Source organism: Nerophis ophidion, linkage group LG16 (assembly GCF_033978795.1).
Source record: "Nerophis ophidion isolate RoL-2023_Sa linkage group LG16, RoL_Noph_v1.0, whole genome shotgun sequence".
NCBI lineage: Eukaryota > Metazoa > Chordata > Actinopteri > Syngnathiformes > Syngnathidae > Nerophis > Nerophis ophidion.
In genome coordinates, this window is record NC_084626.1 from 33638866 (window position 1) to 33659175 (window position 20310).

Here is a 20310-nt window from a genome sequence, read left to right on the forward strand (position 1 = left end):
CTGAAGGAACTCTCCTGGGGCGGTATAGCTCAGTCGGTAGAGTGGACGTGCCAGCAGCAACTTGGGGGTTGCAGGTTCGATTCCCGCTTCCGCCATCCTAGGCACTGCCGTTGTGTCCTTGGGCAAGACGCTTTACCCACCTGCTCCCAGTGCCACCCACACTTAGATATTGGGTTTCACTATGTAAAGTGTTTGAGTCACTAGAGAAAAGCGCTATATAAATATAACTCACTTCACGGAATAAATAAAGTACTATCTAATCTAATCTAATCTAAACTATCAGACTGAGTGGTGGGTAGTAGAAGGTTTCAGTAGGCCTTTAAGGTCCAAGCTTACATCACACTCAACTTTTTACTGCATGCCTTTGGTAAGTGCCGGAGTGAGAAGAGGTCTTAAAATAATTAGCGCATGCTTACTTTTACCGCATGCCTTTGGTAAGCGCCGGAGTGAGAAGAGGTTTTAAATCATTTAGCACCCCGGCGGCAATTTAAGAAAATACGGTATATTCAATGTAACGCCCAGAAAAAAACTGTGGATTTTTTTTTTTTTTCTCCTATCAAAAGTAAGCCACTGAGGGACGCTCACACGCTCCTTCTGGCACTTTCTGCAGATGCAACGGGGACCGGGCGTAAAACTCACACCCACGCTCATCGCTGCAGAAACCTCTAGCCAGCTGCTAATGGACCGATTGGTGATTGCAGAGGCTCTGATGAGGCACTCCGACGCCTAGTCAAAGTCCCGTGCTTGGAACACCTTTCACTCAAGTGCCGGGCGGGGGGGTTGACTGGAGGAAAGGGGGCAAATTCACTCACCCGTCGTCCACACCCTCGCAGGCACCCATTTTCCACACATGGCTAACGAGCCGAGGGGCGTCGCGTCAATGCCCCGTCTCCTGTCATGGCGCGGGGGATGTAAAGAACGGCGGGTTTTAATAAAGCACGCTTCATTCACTGATGGAGTCTTGAAGCAGAAGTGGGCAGTCTTACTTTAAGGCATGTGATTCCACTCTCTCACTTCCACTTTCTCTCTTCCCAGCCGGACTAGGTTGTAATACACACATGCTCACTCACACAAGAGCTCTGCCTCTCTGACACAGACTCTACTTAGTGGCTAAGGGGGGGTGGGTGGAAGAAGACCAAGGCGCGGAGCTTCTCCAATGTGGAGGACGCCGACACAGCAGCCTGACAAGGAGTGTGACGGCGGGAGACGTCTAAAAAAAAAAAGCCCACCCCTGTCGCCACGGCATAGGAGTTTCTACGGACGCAGAGAAAAGGCAAGGACTGAGGAGAGAGGAACAGAGGTCTCTTAGTCCCCTAACCGGTGGGTGACACAGACGTGAGGGTTTGTGCTGTCAAGGAATTCAAAGGGAAGTGAGGAGCCAAGTCCAAAGGAGGGACTATTTTTTTTTTTCTTCCAGAATCCTATTTTAATCTGGAATTTCAGGCAGGCTTTTTTTGGGTTATTTTTTTTTTACAGCATGGATGAATTTAAAGAGGAGGAGTAAGTCATCCAAACCCTGCCTCGCTCCTCCTGAAAGTCATTGCTAAGGTAAGGGTCACTTTCTTTCTTTCTTTTTTCTTTTCTTGAGTTTTATTTCCAAGACTTAAAGTATGATACGTCACACGATTTCACATCATTTCGCTTTTTACATCAAGGAGTAGGAAGAGGCAAAGCTTATTTAATCCTACCCCTTCCCTACTTCTGAGTGTTTACAAATACATATGCTCATTTACTGACGTTTTGTTTTATGGCAAAATGACATCCGTGAATGAATAATACAGTAGTTTTGTAATGTGAAGTGAATTACATTTATATAGCGCTTTTTCTCGAGCGACTCAAAGCGCTTTATATAGTGAAACCCAATATCTAAGTTACATTCAAACCAGTGTGAGTGGCACTGGAAGCAGGTGGGTAAAAGTGTCATGCCCAAGGACACAACATCAGTGGGAATCAAACCTACAACCCTCAAATTGCTGGCACGGCCACTCTACCAACCGAGCTAAACCGCTTATTTATTTATAAATAAGAAGGTCAGTCATGAATAACATACCGAGATGAATATCTTATTTTCAATAAGTTTGAAAGTGTTTGTCACAATTATTTTTCTTTGTACTTTGCAAGCACTATTAAACCAGTGGTTTCTCAACCTTTTTTCAGTGATGTACCCCCTGTGAACATTTTTTTAATTCAAGTACCCCCCAATCAGAGCAAAAAAAGAGATAGAGATGTAAAATACAGCACTATGTCATCAGTTTCTGATTTATTAAATTGGATAACAGTGCAAAATATTGCTCATTTGTAGTGGTCTTTCTTGAACTATTTGGAAAAAAAGATATAAAAATAACTAAAAACGTGTTGAAAAATAATCAAGTGATTCAATTATAAATAAAGATTTCTGCACATAGAAGTAATCATCAACTTTAAGTGCCCTCTTTGGGGATTGTAATAGAGATCCATCTCGATTTATGAACATTGTAAACATTTCTCCACAAAAAAAGAAATCATTAACCTCAATATTTATGGAACATGTCCACAACAATCTAGCTGTCAACACTGAATATTGCATTTTTGCATTTCTTTTCACAGTTTATGAACTTACATTCATATTTTGTTGAAGTATTATTCAATAAATATCAAGGATTTTTGAATTATTGCTATGTTTAGAATATTTTTCGAAAAATCTCACGTACTCCTTGGCATACCTTCAAGTACCCCCAGGGGTACGCGTACCCCCATTTGAGAACCGCTGCCTTAAACTGGATTATATCAGTACATTGTTTAACTTCTTTACTTAATCCCTTCCATAATTTAATTCCACTTACTGATATGCTTCAGGTTCTAAGTGTTGTACGAGCATACAAATGTTTTAAATTAGATTTTCCTCCAAGGTTCTATTACTCCTCTTTAGCTGAGAAGAATTGTTGTACTTTCTTTGGCAGCAGGTTGTAGTTTGCTTTGTACATCATTTTATCTGTTTGCAATTTTACCAAATCATCCAACTTTAATATTTTTGATTCAATAAATAAAGTGTTTGTTTGTTCTTTATATCCAACATTATGCATCAATCTAATTGATCTTTTTTTTGTAATACGGTTAACAAATGTAGCAGATATTTGTAGTTATTTCCCCATATTTCTGCACAATAACTCATATATGGTAACACTAGCGAGCAGTAGAGAATATGAAATGATCTTTGGCCCAGGACTTTGAGGGGCACCTTCACCTGAAATTTTGGGATGCATTTTACTCGCATTTGGTATTCTGTCTATCTGTGTTGGCCCTGCGATGAGGTGGCGACTTGTCCAGGGTGTACACCGCCTTCCGCCCGATTGTAGCTGAGATAGGCGCCGGCGCCCCCCGCGACCCCTAAAGGGAATAAGCGGTAGGAAATGGATGGATGGATGGGTATTGTGTCGTGTAGCTGCAGGAAGTAAAACAAATAAAAATCCCCATCCTAGAGTTTTGGCATTTTTCGACGTTGGATCATTTTCTTTGGATTGGATTTTTACAATTGTGCAAAAAAAAAAAAAAAAAAAAATTGTGGAGGTCAAGTTAGGAGTGGATATGGGGGTAATAGTGAACGAGTGTGTCCACACAGGAGCATTTGCATGCAGGTGTGTCCGCTCTTACCCCTCGATCTCATGAAGGAATGAAGGGGAAAAAAGTTGTTTAGGTGAGACATCTTGAAAGAGAATGCTATAATTTAGTATATTTAAAAAATAAATAAATCTGATACCAGGCATGTTTTTTCTGCACCTTCAGTAGGACTGCTGGTAATTTATTCTACTTTTCTGTAAAGCTAAAAATGAGGAGTTGCGCGTGTGGGTGCATTCGGATCAAAAAAACATTTTTTTAAATGATTTGTTTTGTACGGGACCTTAAACCTAACTTTTGTTAACGATCAAATGCAAACATGCATGTCATTGGGCCCTCATGGATCAAATAAATTGAACATTGTCATTGGAAACGGCGTGGCGCAGTGGCCGGGCGCAACCCGAGGGTCCCTGGTTCAATCCCCACCTAGTACCAACCTCGTCACGTCCGTTGTGTCCTGAGCAAGACACATCACCCTTGCTCCTGATGGGTGCTGGTTATCGCCTTGCATGGCAGCTCCCTCCATCAGTGTGTGAATGTGTGTGTGAATGGGTAAATGTGGAAGTAGTGTCAAAGCGCTTTGAGTACCTTGAAGGTAGAAAAGCGCTATACAAGTGCAACCCATTTATCATTTATTTATTTAACATCATATAAAACGTGCATAATACATCAAATCATGTCTGTTTTCCCGGCACTATGTTGCAGACATATTCCAAGTGCTTCCATTCATGTTATAGTGTAAAAGGCGTTAATTTGAGGTGCAAACTGACATCTAAATGTTGTGTAATTCAATAATTTTGACATTTACGGTAAAGCATGGAAATCGGTCGAAAAGTGACACCTGTAAAGTGATTCATGTCATAGGCCCAGATGTAGATCATGGGTGTCAAACTCTCCAAATTTGGCCCGCTGTGTAATTTCATTTGGCCCTTGAGGCAATATCAAATTAACATTAGAGTTGGCCCACCACTGTAAAACCACATTCACCGCTAATACTCATACTCGTAAACCCTACCAATTATAATATATGTGGCTCATACACACACACACACAAGTGTATGCAATGCATACCTAGTCAACAGCCATACAGGTCACACTGCGGGTGGCCGTATAAACAAGGTTAACACTGATACAAATATGGGCCACACTGTGAACCCACAGCAAACAAGAATAACAAACACATTTTGGGAGAACATCCGCACCGTAACAGAACATAAACACAACCGGAAAAATACCCAGAACCCCTTGCATCACTAACTCTTTCGGGACGCTACAATGTACACCCCCGCTACCACCAAACCCCGCCCCAACTCAAACCCGCCGCCGAAATAAGGCATTAAATTTGTGTTTTTATTTTATTTGATATGCCATTGATATTTTTTAATTATTATTATTTGAAACTGGATTTTGCATGTCACTATAAAGTTATATAAGCTTTGCTTGGTCAATATTCAATGCAAAACTTGTTTGGGTCCCTATTAAAGGGTTAATTTGTTCAACCTCGGCCCGCGGCTTTGTTCAGTTTTAAATTTTGGCCCGCTCTGTATTTGAGTTTGACACCACTGATGTAGGTGATAAAAAAAGAGCTAAGACATAAAAATTTAAGGTTTGCTCTTGTTGTTGAATGGATGAGATAAAGAGTAAACACAGGTAAGTTGAAAGAAGGTGTGTCGTGCATCATTTCAGTGTTTTCAATGGAAATAAATACTTACCATACGACATGGCAAGAGAGTTATTAAAAGTGTCTCCATATGTCCAAGCAGACTGTCAACATGAGCTTTTATTTTGGAATTGACTTTTGAGATTTTTTTATTTTTTTATATTATTATTATTTTTTTTTTACGTCCCTTACATTGGTGATTTTATCTTATATAAGGCAAATGGTAACTTAATCAATATACAAAAAAAGCACAAAAATTTTTTTCTTTTTTGTAATTTCATTTGAGGACAAACGTAGCCTTCCCGGTAAGGTTTATTCAGGTGTACTGGAGAGGAGGCTACGTCGGATAGTCGAGCCTCGGATTCAGGAGGAACAGTGTGGTTTTCGTCCTGGTCGTGGAACTGTGGACCAGCTCTATACTCTCGGCAGGGTTCTTGAGGGTGCATGGGAGTTTACCCAACCAGTCTACATGTGCTTTGTGGACTTGGAGAAGGCATTCGACCGTGTCCCTCGAGAAGTCCTGTGGGGAGTGCTCAGAGAGTATGGGGTATCGGACTGTCTTATTGTGGCGGTCCGCTCCCCGTATGATCAGTGTCAGAGCTTGGTCCGCATTGCTGGCACTAAGTCGAACACATTTCCAGTGAGGGTTGGACTCCGCCAAGGCTGTCCTTTGTCACCGATTCTGTTCATAACTTTTATGGACAGAATTTCTAGGCGCAGTCAAGGCGTTCCGGTTTGGTGGCCGCGGAATTAGGTCTCTGCTTTTTGCAGATGATGTAGTCCTGATGGCTTCATCTAGTCGGGATCTTCAGCTCTCACTGGATCGGTTTGCACGAGTGTGAGGCGACCGGAATGAGAATCAGCACCTCCAAGTCAGAGTCCATGGTTCTCGCCCGGAAAAAGGGTGAAGTGCCATCTCCGGGTTGGGGAGGAGACCCTGCCCCAAGTGGAGGAGTTCAAGTACCTAGGAGTCTTGTTCACGAGTGGGGGAAGAATGGATCGTGAGATCGACAGGTGGATCGGTGTGGCGTCTTCATTAATGCGGACGTTGTACCGATCCGTTGTGGTGAAGAATGAGCTGAGCCGGAAGGCAAAGCTCTCAATTTACCGGTCGATCTACGTTCCCATCCTCACCTATGGTCATGAGGTTTGGATCATGACCAAAAGGATAAGATCACGGGTACAAGCGGCCGAAATGAGTTTCCTCCGCCGGGTGGCGGGGCTCTCCCTTAGAGATAGGGTGAGAAGCTCTGCCATCCGGGAGGAACTCAAAGTAAAGCCGCTGCTCCTCCACATCGAGAGGAGCCAAATGAGGTGGTTCGGGCATCTGGTCAGGATGCCACCTGAACGCTTCCCTAGGGAGGTGTTTAGGGCATGTCCAACCGGTGGGAGGCCACGGGGAAGACCCAGGACATGTTGGGAAGACTATGTCTCCCGGCTGGCCTGGGAACGCCTCGGGATCCCCCGGGAAGAGCTGGACGGAGTGGCTGGGGAGAGGGAAGTCTGGGCTTCCCTGCTTAGGCTGTTGCCCCCGCGACCCGACTTCGGTGTGAGTTGAATTTGGCTTTAATATGCACTCATCAGCCAAATGTATTTAAAAAACAAACACATTTTAAAACGTTGATAATCCTCATTTTGTTGCCATTGACCCCGTCAGACATGCATTAGTAATATATTATTTGCAGGAGTGTCACAATTTTCCCATTTCAGATACCTTATTATTACATGAGTGAGCACGGCTTGCCATCATTTTAGGTATTAATAATCCCACATAAGCACAGCACATTGAAAGACCACCCTGTCAGCCTTGCCACATGCAAAAGTAGTATCAGCAGGGGCCGCCCCTCCTTATGTGCGGATCACGCGCTACGCCTAGGGCCCCGCGATCCGTGGGTGGCCCTGTTTTGCTTGAAGAAGCGCGTGTAAAATGTCAATTAATGCTTCATTTGAAATTGCACAGCAAACCGAGTTATGGTCTGTGCTTGATGTTGTTGGTCTGGACACATGTAAAAACCCTTTAATTGGGGAAAACAGAAAGGTAGTGCAGCAGGGAAGTGCACGAGTAAAGCAAACAGGTGCAGGAAGCTTTGGGCAAGTTACGCAGCACAAATGATCCCGATTGGCAAAGCTGTGACAGGTGTGTCCTGACTGCCAATGAGGCACAGGTGAGGGAGTTGATACTCAGACTTGAGAAGTGGTGTCAAACAGGGACAGAAACAAAAATAAAAGTGCTGGACATGCAGGCTTTTGCTTCTCCCTGCTCTGTTTTGGACACAGCATATATTTTTGTTTCTCTTCAATTTTCTTTTACTTGTACTATAGTTTTTTTTCAAATATTGCATTCGGGATGTTTTTTATCACAATTTTAGAAGGGTTAAAACCAATAAAAATCAGTTCCCAGTGCCTTATTTTATTTTTCAAAGCTTTTTTCAAAATTTTATCCATCATGGAATATCCCAAAAAAAGGCTTTAAAGTGCCTGATTTTCGCTATCGGTAAATCCACCCGTCCATTTTCCTGTGACGTCACATAGTGACGCCAATACGGACAAACATGGCGGATAGAACAGCAAGATATAGCGACATTAGATCGGATTCAGACTCGGACTTCAGCGGCTTAAGCGATTCAACAGGTTACGCATGTATTGAAACGGAGGGTTGGAATGTGGAGGAAGATAGGGAAAAAAAATTGAAGAAGAAACTGAAGCTTTTGAGCGAATAGCTATTGAAGCTATTCGGTTATCGCTTTCTAACCAACAATTGCATCTTTTGACTACTGGAGCAACTTAAATCCGTCGATTGGTAAGTGTTTGTTTGGCATTAAATGTGGGTGGAGGGAAAGGCTGGATGCAAAAATAGCTACAAATGTACATACAGCTAGCCTAAATATCAGGTTAGCATCGATTAGCTGGCAGTCATGCCGCAACCAAATATGTCTGATTAGCACATAAGTCAATAACATCAACACAACTCACCTTTGTGATTTTGTTGACTTTATCGTTGGAAATGCTTCTGCTTTGAGTGTTGCAGGATATCCACACATCTCTGTCGTAGCATCGCTATCGTCGGTAAAATGTGCAGAACAAACGAGGGACTTTCGCATCTTTTAACACTGGTGCAATTTGAATCCGTCGATTGGTATGTGTTTGTTTGGCATTAAATGTGGGTGGAGGGAAAGGCTGGATGCAAATATAGCTACAAATCAGGCATAATGATGCAATATGTACACACAGCTAGTCTAAATAGCATGGAGTGTGCATCGATTAGTACGGCATGCTAACCGATGCACACTCCACGTAAGTCAACTTTAACCCGTCCCTCATCGTGTTGTTACACCCTCCGACAACACACCGACGAGGCATGATGTCTCCAAGGTACGGAAAACAGTCGAAAAAAAGGAAAATAACACAGCTGATTTGACTTGTGTGTGTAATATGTTTGAGAAAATGGCGGATTGCTTCCCATTGTAACGTCACGGGTGAAAGGTCATCGCTCCGACAGCGAACAATTGAAAGGCGTTTAAATCACCAAATTCACCCTTTTAGAGTTTGGAAATCGGTTAAAAAAACATATGGTCTTTTTTCTGGAACATCAAGGTATATATTGACGCTTACATAGGTCTGGTGACAATGTTCCCCTTTAAATTGTGTCGATGGTTTGTTTTATTCGAAACCAATTGGTGAATTGGATCAAATTATTTGGACAGGAAATAATACAGGAAATAGCCCCCTCCTGCTTTGTTACAGATAAAAATATAATACTAAAAAGGACAAGCGGTAGGAAGTGGATGGATAGATGGATGAAATGCTTACAGCCCGATGTGACGTGGTACAAACGTAGTAGTGCTGCTTGTACAAAGTCCGACTCTCGGTCTGAGTTGTATCAGGAAGATTTCCAGATTTTTGTTTTAGTTATATTGAATTTAGATTGTACTAAAAATATTTGTTTTAGTACAAAAAATGTATCTGCTTGACTTTCATTCAAGTTTGATTAAAATTATATATTGGGGTGTCTCTCAAATTGAATGCTTATTTGGGCCCCAAGATGTACGGGAGGATGTGATGCTCTTGGGCGCATTGGATCGATACTGAAATATCGATAAACGCTGATACCAGGTCTTTATGCTCTAATATTGATCCTCAAATCAAATATCAATGCTTTTGTTATTTTAGTTTAGGAGTGTCCAAACTGTCCAAAAAAGTCAAAGTTTGCAAGGGCCATATTGATATTTTTCTTTGTTTAAAAAAATGCTAAAAATTATGTCAACTATGTGTTATAAGTGATCAAATATAGCTTGATTATTGATTAGTTAGTAAAGTGATTCTCAATCTGGGGTAAGTGTACCACAAGCGGTACGTGGGCTCTATCTAGTGGTACGTCAAAGGAATAATTTCTTTAAAATCCAAGTGTTTAATTTTCCTATATTCAAACACAGTGTTACTGTCCAAACTGTGTGTAATGTTACAGTGGCCAAAACATGTTCAATGTACTTGTTAAAAAAATGTTTCCCTTGGTTTCGATGAATCCTTAGGCCTACTACGCTACTGTATTCTAATGTCTGTCTTTATGTTGGTACTTGGAGAAAAGTTTCTTCTGAGGTGGGACTTGGTGAAAAAAGTTTGAGAACTACTAAATTTGGGACATCTCAGGTTATTCTCATTACATACTGATAATTTTGCTGTTTTCTCTTACGTTTTTACTATAGTTTTTTTTGCCCATGTAGGAAGAGAATAATAATATAATCCAACTGTATAACCTACTGTTAGAAATTCTGCCTGTACGGAAATATTAATGTTGAGTTACACATTTAAGATTATTGTGATATTTTTTCAAATGTATTCATAAATTATTATAATTTTCATTTCAGTTAACAAACTAAACTTTGTATATATTTCAAGTATATTTCATTTTTATTTTGAAAGCATCTATTACTTTATATCTGGAGTTTTTCAACTTTTTCCACTAAGGGGCGCATACTGATAAGGCCTTTTAGAAAAAAAAAAATCATAAAAAAAACATGCTGAATGTTTAATATATATATTTAAAGACACAACATTGTGTTGTAAATTAATAAAATATGTGATCATTAATTGTTTCAAAATGCCTGTTTTTTCTCATTATGTTCACATTATTTTGCTCTTTTTCTTACATTTTTAATGTTATTTTTTAAATAGATGTTATTTGAAAATATGCAGTTTTAAAAAAATGTAGCAACACGTTACAGTAGGTATATTTGCACAAAATATAGGTATCGATTGACTATCGCCAATAAAGCCTGAATTTTACTTGTTATCAAGTTGGGAATACAATAAACTGCTGGGTGGATTGTAAAGTCTGGGATTAAATGACCAAAATATATGGAAACTTTGGATTTGTTGCTGTAGAGATGCTGATTTGAAAGCATGATTACATTCTTATAGAGTCCATTTCTGCATTTGAGTGCACCATTTGTGTCAAACGCATGTAAAAAAAAAATGTTTTTTTTTTTTACCTGTTGGATGATTAAACTGTATTAAATTGGGGGAAACAAACCATCAAAATTCCTATCCAAAGACTTGATATTTGTTACAGTTTGGGCTCTGACCAAAGTTTAATGGGAATATGTTTCCAATCCTAAATGTTTATTAGAAGGGCTCCTGGGGGTCTTTTTTTTACTAAGTGCCACTAAATTGGAAAGGAGAGGGGGGGGAGCTCCTGATTTTTTTCTTGCTGAACTTGCAAATCATTGCCTATACCTTGCAAGAATTTGGGAGACTGTTGTCATGGCAGCCAATTTTTTTTTTTTATCTCTCTCTAGTCTTCTCACTGTCAGAGACAGGCCAAATGTGGGGTTTTATATTAGCCCATTTGAAATCATGCTTACTCAGCATTGCGGTCATATTGTACATTGAAAGGAAATATATGACGGTTATTGTTATCAGTTCAGCACCTTAAATGTCTCGTCCAAAAACTTAATCCAATAATGGAACGAGGCAGCTTGGATTCAATAGTGCCCAGTTTTATTACTGGTGCATTGAGCAAAATGAAAGATGAATCAACGTTACAGAGCAAATCACACATCAGGCTTGTGACTGCTGGGATGTGCGCAAACTGCCAACTCCGACATTGTGAATGATCTCCTCTGTCGGTCTCTACGACATGAAGAATCGCACTTCTTAAAAACATAAACCTCCAAAAGCAGCCACAATAAAATTGAATGTATCAAACATTACAGTATATAACAAAACATCAAGTTATATTACCTGTAAGGTGAAACCATATCACTGTCAAATAATAAATAAATAATGCGTAAAAAAGACTGTGCCTTGCCAACAACATGGTAGAATCTCTACTCATAAATAATATTCGGTTTCACCCGCGAATGATTTGCCAGTTGGACCAGGGATCGCCACACGTGCTTCTCCAAGACAACCGTAAGCTTTGATATGATGGGTTAGCACCTCTGCCTCGCAGCCAGGAGGTTTGAATCCAGCTCAAACCTCTCACCACCAAAGACTCTAAAGCAGAGGTGTCAAACTCCATTTGGATCGGGGGCCACATGGAGGAAAATCTACTCCCAAGTGGGCCGGACTGGTTAAATCACAACACGATAACTTAAAAATAAAGACGACTTCAGATTGTTTTCTTTGTTTAAAAAAACATAGAACAAGCACTTTCTGAAAATGTACAAATCATACTTTTGTTGTTTTTTTTTTACTCTTACATATTGTGGTTAACAGTATTCCATCTTTATTTGTCGTTATTTATATTTTTTGAATAAAATATTTTGTGTTAATTTTCAATCTATTGAGATTAAAAACATGAAAAATCAAATTACAATATGTTATTTATGTAGTTCAATCATTTTCCTCGACTGATGTACTAACATCAGGCGGAAAGCTATAATCGCTAAAAAACAAACAAGCAAACTGAAGTTTTGACCCAGAGAAAGCAGGGTAAAAAAAAAAACCACTTACGGAAATGCGTGTCCTTTCTGATTTCACTGCGTAAAAAGACACAAAAAGTGTGTTAACGCCAACGCTGCATACCTTTCCAACAAATAGCGCCCGTTCATGCACGTTTTTGGGCTCATATTGCTCATTTGTTTGTAGTCGAACTCTTCCCACACTGTATATTTGGCTGTGTCATCACCAAATTTTGGTTATCTTGCGGTGTTTCTTACTGGGGAGTAGCGACAAGCAAGCTTCTCTGTCTGTGCATCCTGTGTGTGTAAGCTATTCCGCCCACTGACAAAAAGATTGTGGTGGACTGACTGGCAGAGTTACTAAAAACCCCGTTTCCATATGAATTGGGAAATTGTGTTGGATGTAAATATAAACGGAATACAATGATTTGCAAATCCTTTTCAACCCATATTCAATTGAATGCACTACATGGACAAGATATTTGATGTTCAAACTCATAAACTTTATTTATTTATTTTTTTGGCAAATAATAATTAACTTGGAATTTCATGGCTGCAACATGTGCCAAAGTAGTTGGGAAAGGGCATGTTCACGACTGTGTTACATTACCTTTTCTTTCAACAACATTCAATAAACGTTTGGGAACTGAGGAAACTCATTGTTGAAGCTTTGAAAGTGGAATTCTTTCACATTCTTGTTTTATGTAGAGCTTTAGTCGTTCAACAGTCCGGGGTCTCTGCTGTCGTATTTTACGCTTCATTATGCGCCACACATTTTCCATGGGAGACAGGTCTGGACTGCAGGCGGGCCAGGAAAGTACTACAGCATTTTTTTAAATTCTTATTAATCAATCCAATAAAACAATACACAACAATACCATTATAATGCAAATTCCATTTCCAAAAAAAACAAACCCGAGCCATCAACATTCAGAATAGCAATAAACAGAGCAATTGAGAGTACAGACAAACATGACACAAAACAATCCAAAAGGAGTCAGACAAAAATGAATATTATCAAAAACAGTATGAGATTGTGGCAGTCCGCTCCCTGTACAATCAGTGTCAGAGCTTGGTCCGCATTGCTTGGTCCGCATTGCTTGGTCCGCATTGCTTGGTCCGCATTGCTTGGTCCGCATTGCCGGCAGTAAGTCGGACACGTTTCCAGTGAGAGTTGGACTCCGCCAAGGCTGCCCTTTGTCACCGATTCTGTCCATAACTTTTATGGACAGAATTTCTAGGCACAGTCAGGGCGTTGAGGGGATCTGGTTTGGTGGCTGCAGGATTAGGTCTCTGCTTTTTGCAGATGATTTGGTCCTGATGGCTTCATCTGGCCAGGATCTTCAGCTCTCACTGGATCGGTTCGCAGCCGAGTGAGAAGCGACTGGGATGAGAATCTGAACTTCCAAGTCTGAGTCCATGGTTCTCGCATGGAAAAGGGTGGAGTGCCATCTCCGGGTTGGGGAGGAGACCCTGCCCCAAGTGGAGGAGTTCAAGTACCTCAGAGTCTTGTTCACGAGTGACTGAAGAGTGGATCGTGAGATAGACAGGCGGATTGGTGCAGCGTCTTCAGTAATGCAGACGTTGTATCGATCCGTTGTGGTGAAGAAGGAGCTGAGCCGGAAGGCAACGCTCTCAATTTACCGGTCCATCTACATTCCCATCCTCACCTATGGTCATGAGCTTTGGGTTATGACCGAAAGGACAAGATCACGGGTACAAGCGGCCGGAATGAGCTTCTTCCGCCTGGGTGGCGGGGCTCTCCCTTAGAGATAAGGTGAGAAGTTCTGTCATCCGGGAGGAACTCAAAGTAAAGCCGCTGCTCCTCCACATTGAGAGGAGCCAGATGAGGTAGTTCGGGCATCTGGTCAAAATGCCACCCGAACGCCTCCCTAGGGAGGTGTTTAGGGTACACCCGAACGGTAGGACACCACAGGGAAGACCCAGGACACGTTGGGAAGACTATGTCTCCCGGCTGGTCTAGGAACACCTTGGGATACCCTGGGAGGAGCTGGTCGAAGTGGCTGGGGAGAGGAGAGTCTAGGCTTCCCTGCTTTGGCTGCTGCCCCCGCGACCCGACCTCGAATAAGCGGAAGATGATGGATGGATGGATGGATGGAGTGGCTTAGACATTGTGTCCAACATTTTCCACAAAGATAAAATAAGTCACATTTTTGGTTCATTTAATAGCTAAAACAAATTTAAATAATGGATCCCATATCAATCAATCAATCAATCAATCAATCAATGTTTATTCATATAGCCCTAAATCACAAGTGTCTCAAAGGGCTGCACAAACCACAACGACATCCTCGGTTCAGATCCCACATAAGGGCAAAGAAAATTCACAACCCAGTAGGATGTCATTATGAATGAATAAGAGAAACCTTGGAGAAGACCCCCGCCCCCACCCCCCCTATATATTCCAACATATGACTCATTATTATCTAAACTAAATGCAGTTCGGTTACTGATAGCATGAGTTTAAGTCTGGCTGGCATGATGGAGTTGAAACAAAAGTGCGTCCTGAAAAGTAAGTCGCTGAATCGAGAGGCAGGGGGGGGAAAAAAAATAATTCAAACTCGATATCATTCTTTATTCATAAGGCAATTACCAGTGTCCATACTTCTAAACAAACCCAGTCTCAATGACATACTACAAACCTCGTTTCCATATGAGTTGGGAAATTGTGTTGGATGTAAATATAAACGGAATATAATGATTTGTAAATCCTTTTCAACCCATATTCAGTTGAATATGCTACAAAGACAACATATTTGATGTTCAAACTCATAAACTTTATATTTTTTTTTGCAAATAATAATTAACTTAGAATTTCATGACTGCAACATGTGCCAAAAAAGTTGGGAAAGGACATGTTCACTACTGTGTTACGTCACCTTTTTCTTTTAACAACACTCAATAAATGTTTGGGAACTGAGGAAACTAATTGTTGAAGCTTTGAAAGTGGAATTGTTTCCCATTCTTGTTTTATGTAGAGCTTTAGTCGTTCAACAGTCCAGGGTCTCCGCTGTCATATTTTAAGCGTCAAAATGTGCCACACATTTTCCATGGGAGACATGTCTGGACTGCATGCAGGCCATGAAAGTACCCGCACACTTTTACTATGAAACCACGCTGTTGTAACACGTAGCTTGGCATTGTCTTGCTGAAATAAGCAGGGGCGTCCATGATAACGTTGCTTGGATGACAACATATGTTGCTCCAAAACCTGTATGGACCATTCAGCATTAATGGTGCCTTCACAGATGTGTAAGTTACCCATGCCTTGGGCACTAATACACCCCCATACCATCACAGATGCTGGCTTTTCAACTTTGCGCCTATAACAATCCGGATGGTTATTTTCCTCTTTTTTCCAGAGGACACCACGTCCACAGTTTCCAAATATAATTTGAAATGTGGACTCGTCAGACCACAGAACACTTTTCCACTTTGCATCAGTCCATCTTAGATGAGCTCGGGCCCAGCCAAGCCAGCGGCTTTCCTTGGTGTTGTTGATAAATGGGTTTTGCTTTGCGTAGCAGAGTTTTAACTTGCACTTACAGATGTAGCGACCAACTGTAGTTACTGACTGTGGTTTTATGAAGTGTTCCTGACCCCATGTGGTGATATCCTTTAGAGATTGATGTCGATTTTTGATGCGGTAACGCCTGAGTGATCAAAGGTCCGTAATTTCATCGCTTACGTGCAGTGATTTCTCCAGATTCTCTGAACCTTTTGATGATTTTACAGACCGTAGATGGTAAAATCCCTCAAATCCTTGCAAGAGCTCGTTGAGAAATGTTCTAAAACTGTTCGAGAATTTGCTTACAAAGTGGTAACCCTCGCCCCATCCTTGTTTGTAAATTACTTAGCATTTCATGAAAGCTGCTTTTATACCCAATCATGGCACCCACCTGTTCCCAATTAGCCTGCACACCTGTGGGATGTTCCAAATAAGTGTTTGATGAGCATTTACTGCCACCTTTCCCAACTGCTTTGTCACGTGTTGCTGGCATCAAATTCTAAAGTCAATGATTTTTTACAACAGAAAAAAATTGTTCATCAGTTTGAACATCAAATATGTTGTCTTTGTAGCATATTCTATTAAATATGGGTTGAAAATTATTTGCAAATCATTGTTTTCCTTTTATAATTACATCCAACACAATTTCCCAACTCATATGAAAACGGGGTTTGTACATACCGTATTTCCTTGCATTGCCGCCGGGCATGTAATATGTGCCTGCCTTGAATTACTGCTGGGTCAATTTCGCTTCCCAAAACTATTAGCGCATGCTTACTATTACCGCTGGGTCAAATTTGTGACGTCACAAGTGACGCGTCCCCTGTCGACATTTTCAAAATAGCAGAGGAGTATTATCTTGCTTGTACTATGTAAAGCAGGGGTCTTGTTCAACAGCCTTACAGATCACACTGAAGGTTGTGATATAAAGCAACTTTAACACTATTACTAATATGCGCCACACTCTGTGAGCCCACACCAAACAAGAATGACAAACACACTTCGGGAGAACATCGGCTCTGTAACCCAACCCCCCCCCCCCCCCCCGTGCGTTGGTTGAGGTGGCCGGGGTTGGGGGCGCGTGTATAATAAAGCCAAGATTCATGGATGCATGGCATTCTGGGTAATTGTTATGTTGCGTTTATAATGTGTTACAGAGCCGATGTTCTCCAGAAATGTGTTTCTTAATCTTGTTTGGTTAGGGTCCACAGTGTGGCGCATATTAGTAAGAGTGTTAAAGTTGTTTATATCACCTTCAGTGTAATAGGTATGGCTGTTGACCAAGTATGCCTTGCATTCTGGCACGAGAAGCAGCGAAATTGATGCGTTCAGCCGGCATGCAGATAGCATGGTGTAGAGGCGGGCGCGATGACATGTTGTAGAGGAGTGGTCCCCAACCACCGGGCCGCGGCCGCAGAGGGATTTTTTATCATTTTATGTGAGAAGAGGTTTTAAAATGATTAGCGCCTGCTTACTTTTACCGCATGCCTTGAATAAGCGCAGGAGTGGGAAGAGGTTTTAAATTAACTAGCGCCCCGGCGGCTATTCAAGGAAATACGGTAATCATTCTGTTCAAGCGCCTGAAAGTACGTGTTGTAATCATGCCGTGTTCCCTAGACCCGCACACCGTCGTGAGCTGCAGACCCCCGGCCTTAGAATGTCCTGCTTGTTGGCCATGTGGGTCAGCCTCAGCTTCCTGCTGCTGCTGTGCCAGGCCTCACTCTACCAGACCATCCAGCAGCACCACGTGGCCCGCCCCGATGGCACCGACATCCTCACCCTGGGTAAGTCTGCCTTTTTCGTCCGATTTTTTTGGCTTCCAGGCCCCGAAGCGGGGGTGCGAGATTGTGACTCCCTCCTCAGCTTTGGTGGTGCAGAAAAGTGACTGCTGCAGTATGTCAGAATGATTTGCCACAGCTGTGTACTGTGACGTGACGATTGGCCACGCTCGCAGCCATGTACAATAAGCAACGGCTAAATCTGCTTTTAATTTGCATCAGATTTAGTCATACTCGGATGTTCATATACATTTGCTTGCATTTATGGAGAAGATACACACTTGTGTGGTTTCTTTCTGCATGCACAGTTGCCAGGCTTTTGCATGTGACTATTGCACCCGGAGTCTTGTCGGCAAATGACTACACCGAGCTGGAGGCAAAGACCTTCATTAATGCGCCCGGTAGCCAAGGGAGCTTTGATCTCGGTGCCTTGGATGGAAATGACAATTGCGTTACCCCTCTTTTGGAATGGAAACCTTTGGTAATTAAGCCCGACGCCTTTTGCACTGCAGGCGCAAAGCGAGTGGAGGGGAGAGTTCATTCTCTGATTATGAACGAGCTTACCAGCATTGGTAAGAGCGTAAAGAGAGCGTGTTGCTGGCAAGGGGAGCTTTTTTAGCAGGAAGCAAAAAAAGGCTTTCCTTAAGCTTCAAACAACGAGTGTCCCGTTTTTCCCTGAACCCTCAGACATTAGCGGGGAGCTCTCTCCTGGAGCCAAGCGTCTGTTAAAATGAAGCTTCTTCTGCTTAGTTCTCCATTTGCAATGCCTTACATTTGAAGTACAGCACAAAAAAGAAAAAAAACTTGGAGAAAATCCATGCCTATGTTGGAGTTCTGGGGCTTGAGCGGCATGTAAGGATTCCGACTTCCTTTGTTATGAAACAGCTGACACAGACAAATGCGAACTCTGATGGAAAGTTCTCCAAGTACCTCGCCGCTGTTAATTGGAACAAGAGGTTGACGGATGAGCGACAGGGATGCATTTTTAAAGGCTAGCTTTCCTTTCCCGGTGTTCTTTTTTTTTTTTTTTCTTTGACTGGTACAAATAACGTGCAAGCTTCAGTAAGTGTCCTGTGAATAATGCAGTGATACCAAAGGGGAACGACCAGAAAAAAAACAAAAAAACAAAAAAAAATCTTCAACCCAGTCTTTTTCAACCTTTTTTGATCCAAGGCACATTTTGTTACATTGAAAAAAAATATTGAGGCACACCACCAGCAGAAACGGTAAAAAAAATGAAACTCTACCACAGGGGTGTCAAACTCATTTTAGATCGGGGGCCGCATGGAGAAAAATCCACTCCCAATCACGACAAGATAACTTCAAAATAAAGACAACTTCAGATTGTTTTCTTTGTTCAAAAATAGAACTAGCACATTCAGAAAATGTACAAATCCTAATGTTGTTTTTTTACCCTTAACTGTTGCGGTTTATAATTTATTTGTCCTTATTTATATTTTCAGAAAAAAAAGTATGTGATTATGTTTATCAGTCAATTCATTGGTGTTCATTTTCAATCAAGATAAAAAAATATCAAAATCAAATTACATGATTTTATCTGATAATTTTCCATGACTAATGTAATTAACATCATGTGGTTTATTTTGTACATATGTAGCATCATCTACAAAGATACAAATAATTGCTATTGTGACATCCAGTGGGCACATTTAGAACAGCTCTTTATTTCATTCAAAAATTTCAGGTTAATTTTTATACTTATCAAACTCATCCCGCGGGCCGGATAAAACGTGTTTGTGGGGCCTCGGGCCGTACGTTTGACACCCCTGCTCTACCAGGTTGTCTATTTTTTAAAGTTTGTTGTTGTTTTCCTGTGTGTAGTGCTTAAGTTCCTGTCTAGCGCTGTTATTTTGGTGGCTCTTCCTGTTTTGTTGGTGTTTTCCTGTTCTTGGTGCCTTTACCTAAACTGCTTTGTATTGGCTTTGATTGATTGATTGAAACATTTATTCGTAGATTGCATAGTACAGTACATATTCTCAGAGGTGGGTAGAGTAGCCAGAAATTGTACTCAAGTAAGAGTAGTGTTACTTTAGAGATGTATTATTCAAGTAAAAGTAAGGAGTAGTCACCCAAATATTTACTTAAGTAAAAAGTATGTTGTGAAAAAACTACTCAAGTACTGAGTAACTGATGAGTAAAACAGCTCTTATGCGTTACGTTCTAACAATTTGTATGTATTAACTGTTCCCCATGTACGGACTGAATTTGGCAAACGAGCTTTTGGCATTGCTGCCCCTTTGGCATGGAATGCCTTGCAGACGAAACTGAAACTCACTGAACTAATTCCATTTGGAGCCTTCCGTTCTGTCCTGAGGGGACAGAGAGCAAGAGACTTTTGCTCAGTGCCTGTGTTTTTAAAAGGTGTAAATCTTTATTGATTTACAGTTCTCTTTTATGTATTTTAAAATGTATGTCTCAATGTATCACTTTTTTTAAACTGCTCTGTGACATGTGCTGTTGAGCCCTTGGCCAGGTCACCCTTGTGAAAGAGATCTTGATCTCAATGGGTTTCTTATCTGGTTAAATAAAGGTTCTAAACCTGTTCGTTTAATGATGACGGCAACAAGTAATGCACAAAACATAAAAATAGCAATGGACAAATTCAGAGCCAGGAATATCTCTTAAGCAACTAAAACAATAATATATATTAAATAATATATATTTGGTTTTACACTGTATTGAAAACAAAATTGAAAATGTATTTTACCTTTGCAACCTCATTATACTATTAGCTAAGTTTTATATTCATAAATGTAAGTTTCTCAATACCCGACCTGTTTCTTGTGCCTTTAAAAAAGATTTAGAACTCTACGTTAAAACACTCTA

The 20310-nt window shown here is 41.1% G+C and overlaps 1 protein-coding gene across 2 annotated transcripts in view; it reads left to right on the forward strand.

Annotated features, from left to right (window-relative positions):
* The first annotated feature begins 1050 nt into the window (after positions 1-1050).
* LOC133535271 (chemokine-like protein TAFA-1) overlaps positions 1051-20310 on the forward strand; it is a 450393-nt gene continuing 431133 nt past the window's right edge. For both annotated transcript variants that reach the window (XR_009802190.1, XM_061874948.1), the window contains exons 1-2: positions 1051-1548; positions 17303-17469. Coding sequence is in view for 1 of the 2 variants with exons in the window: in XM_061874948.1 (XP_061730932.1) it covers positions 17343-17469 (127 nt within the window). In the remaining variant the exon portion in view is untranslated. The remainder of the gene's footprint in view (positions 1549-17302; positions 17470-20310) is intronic.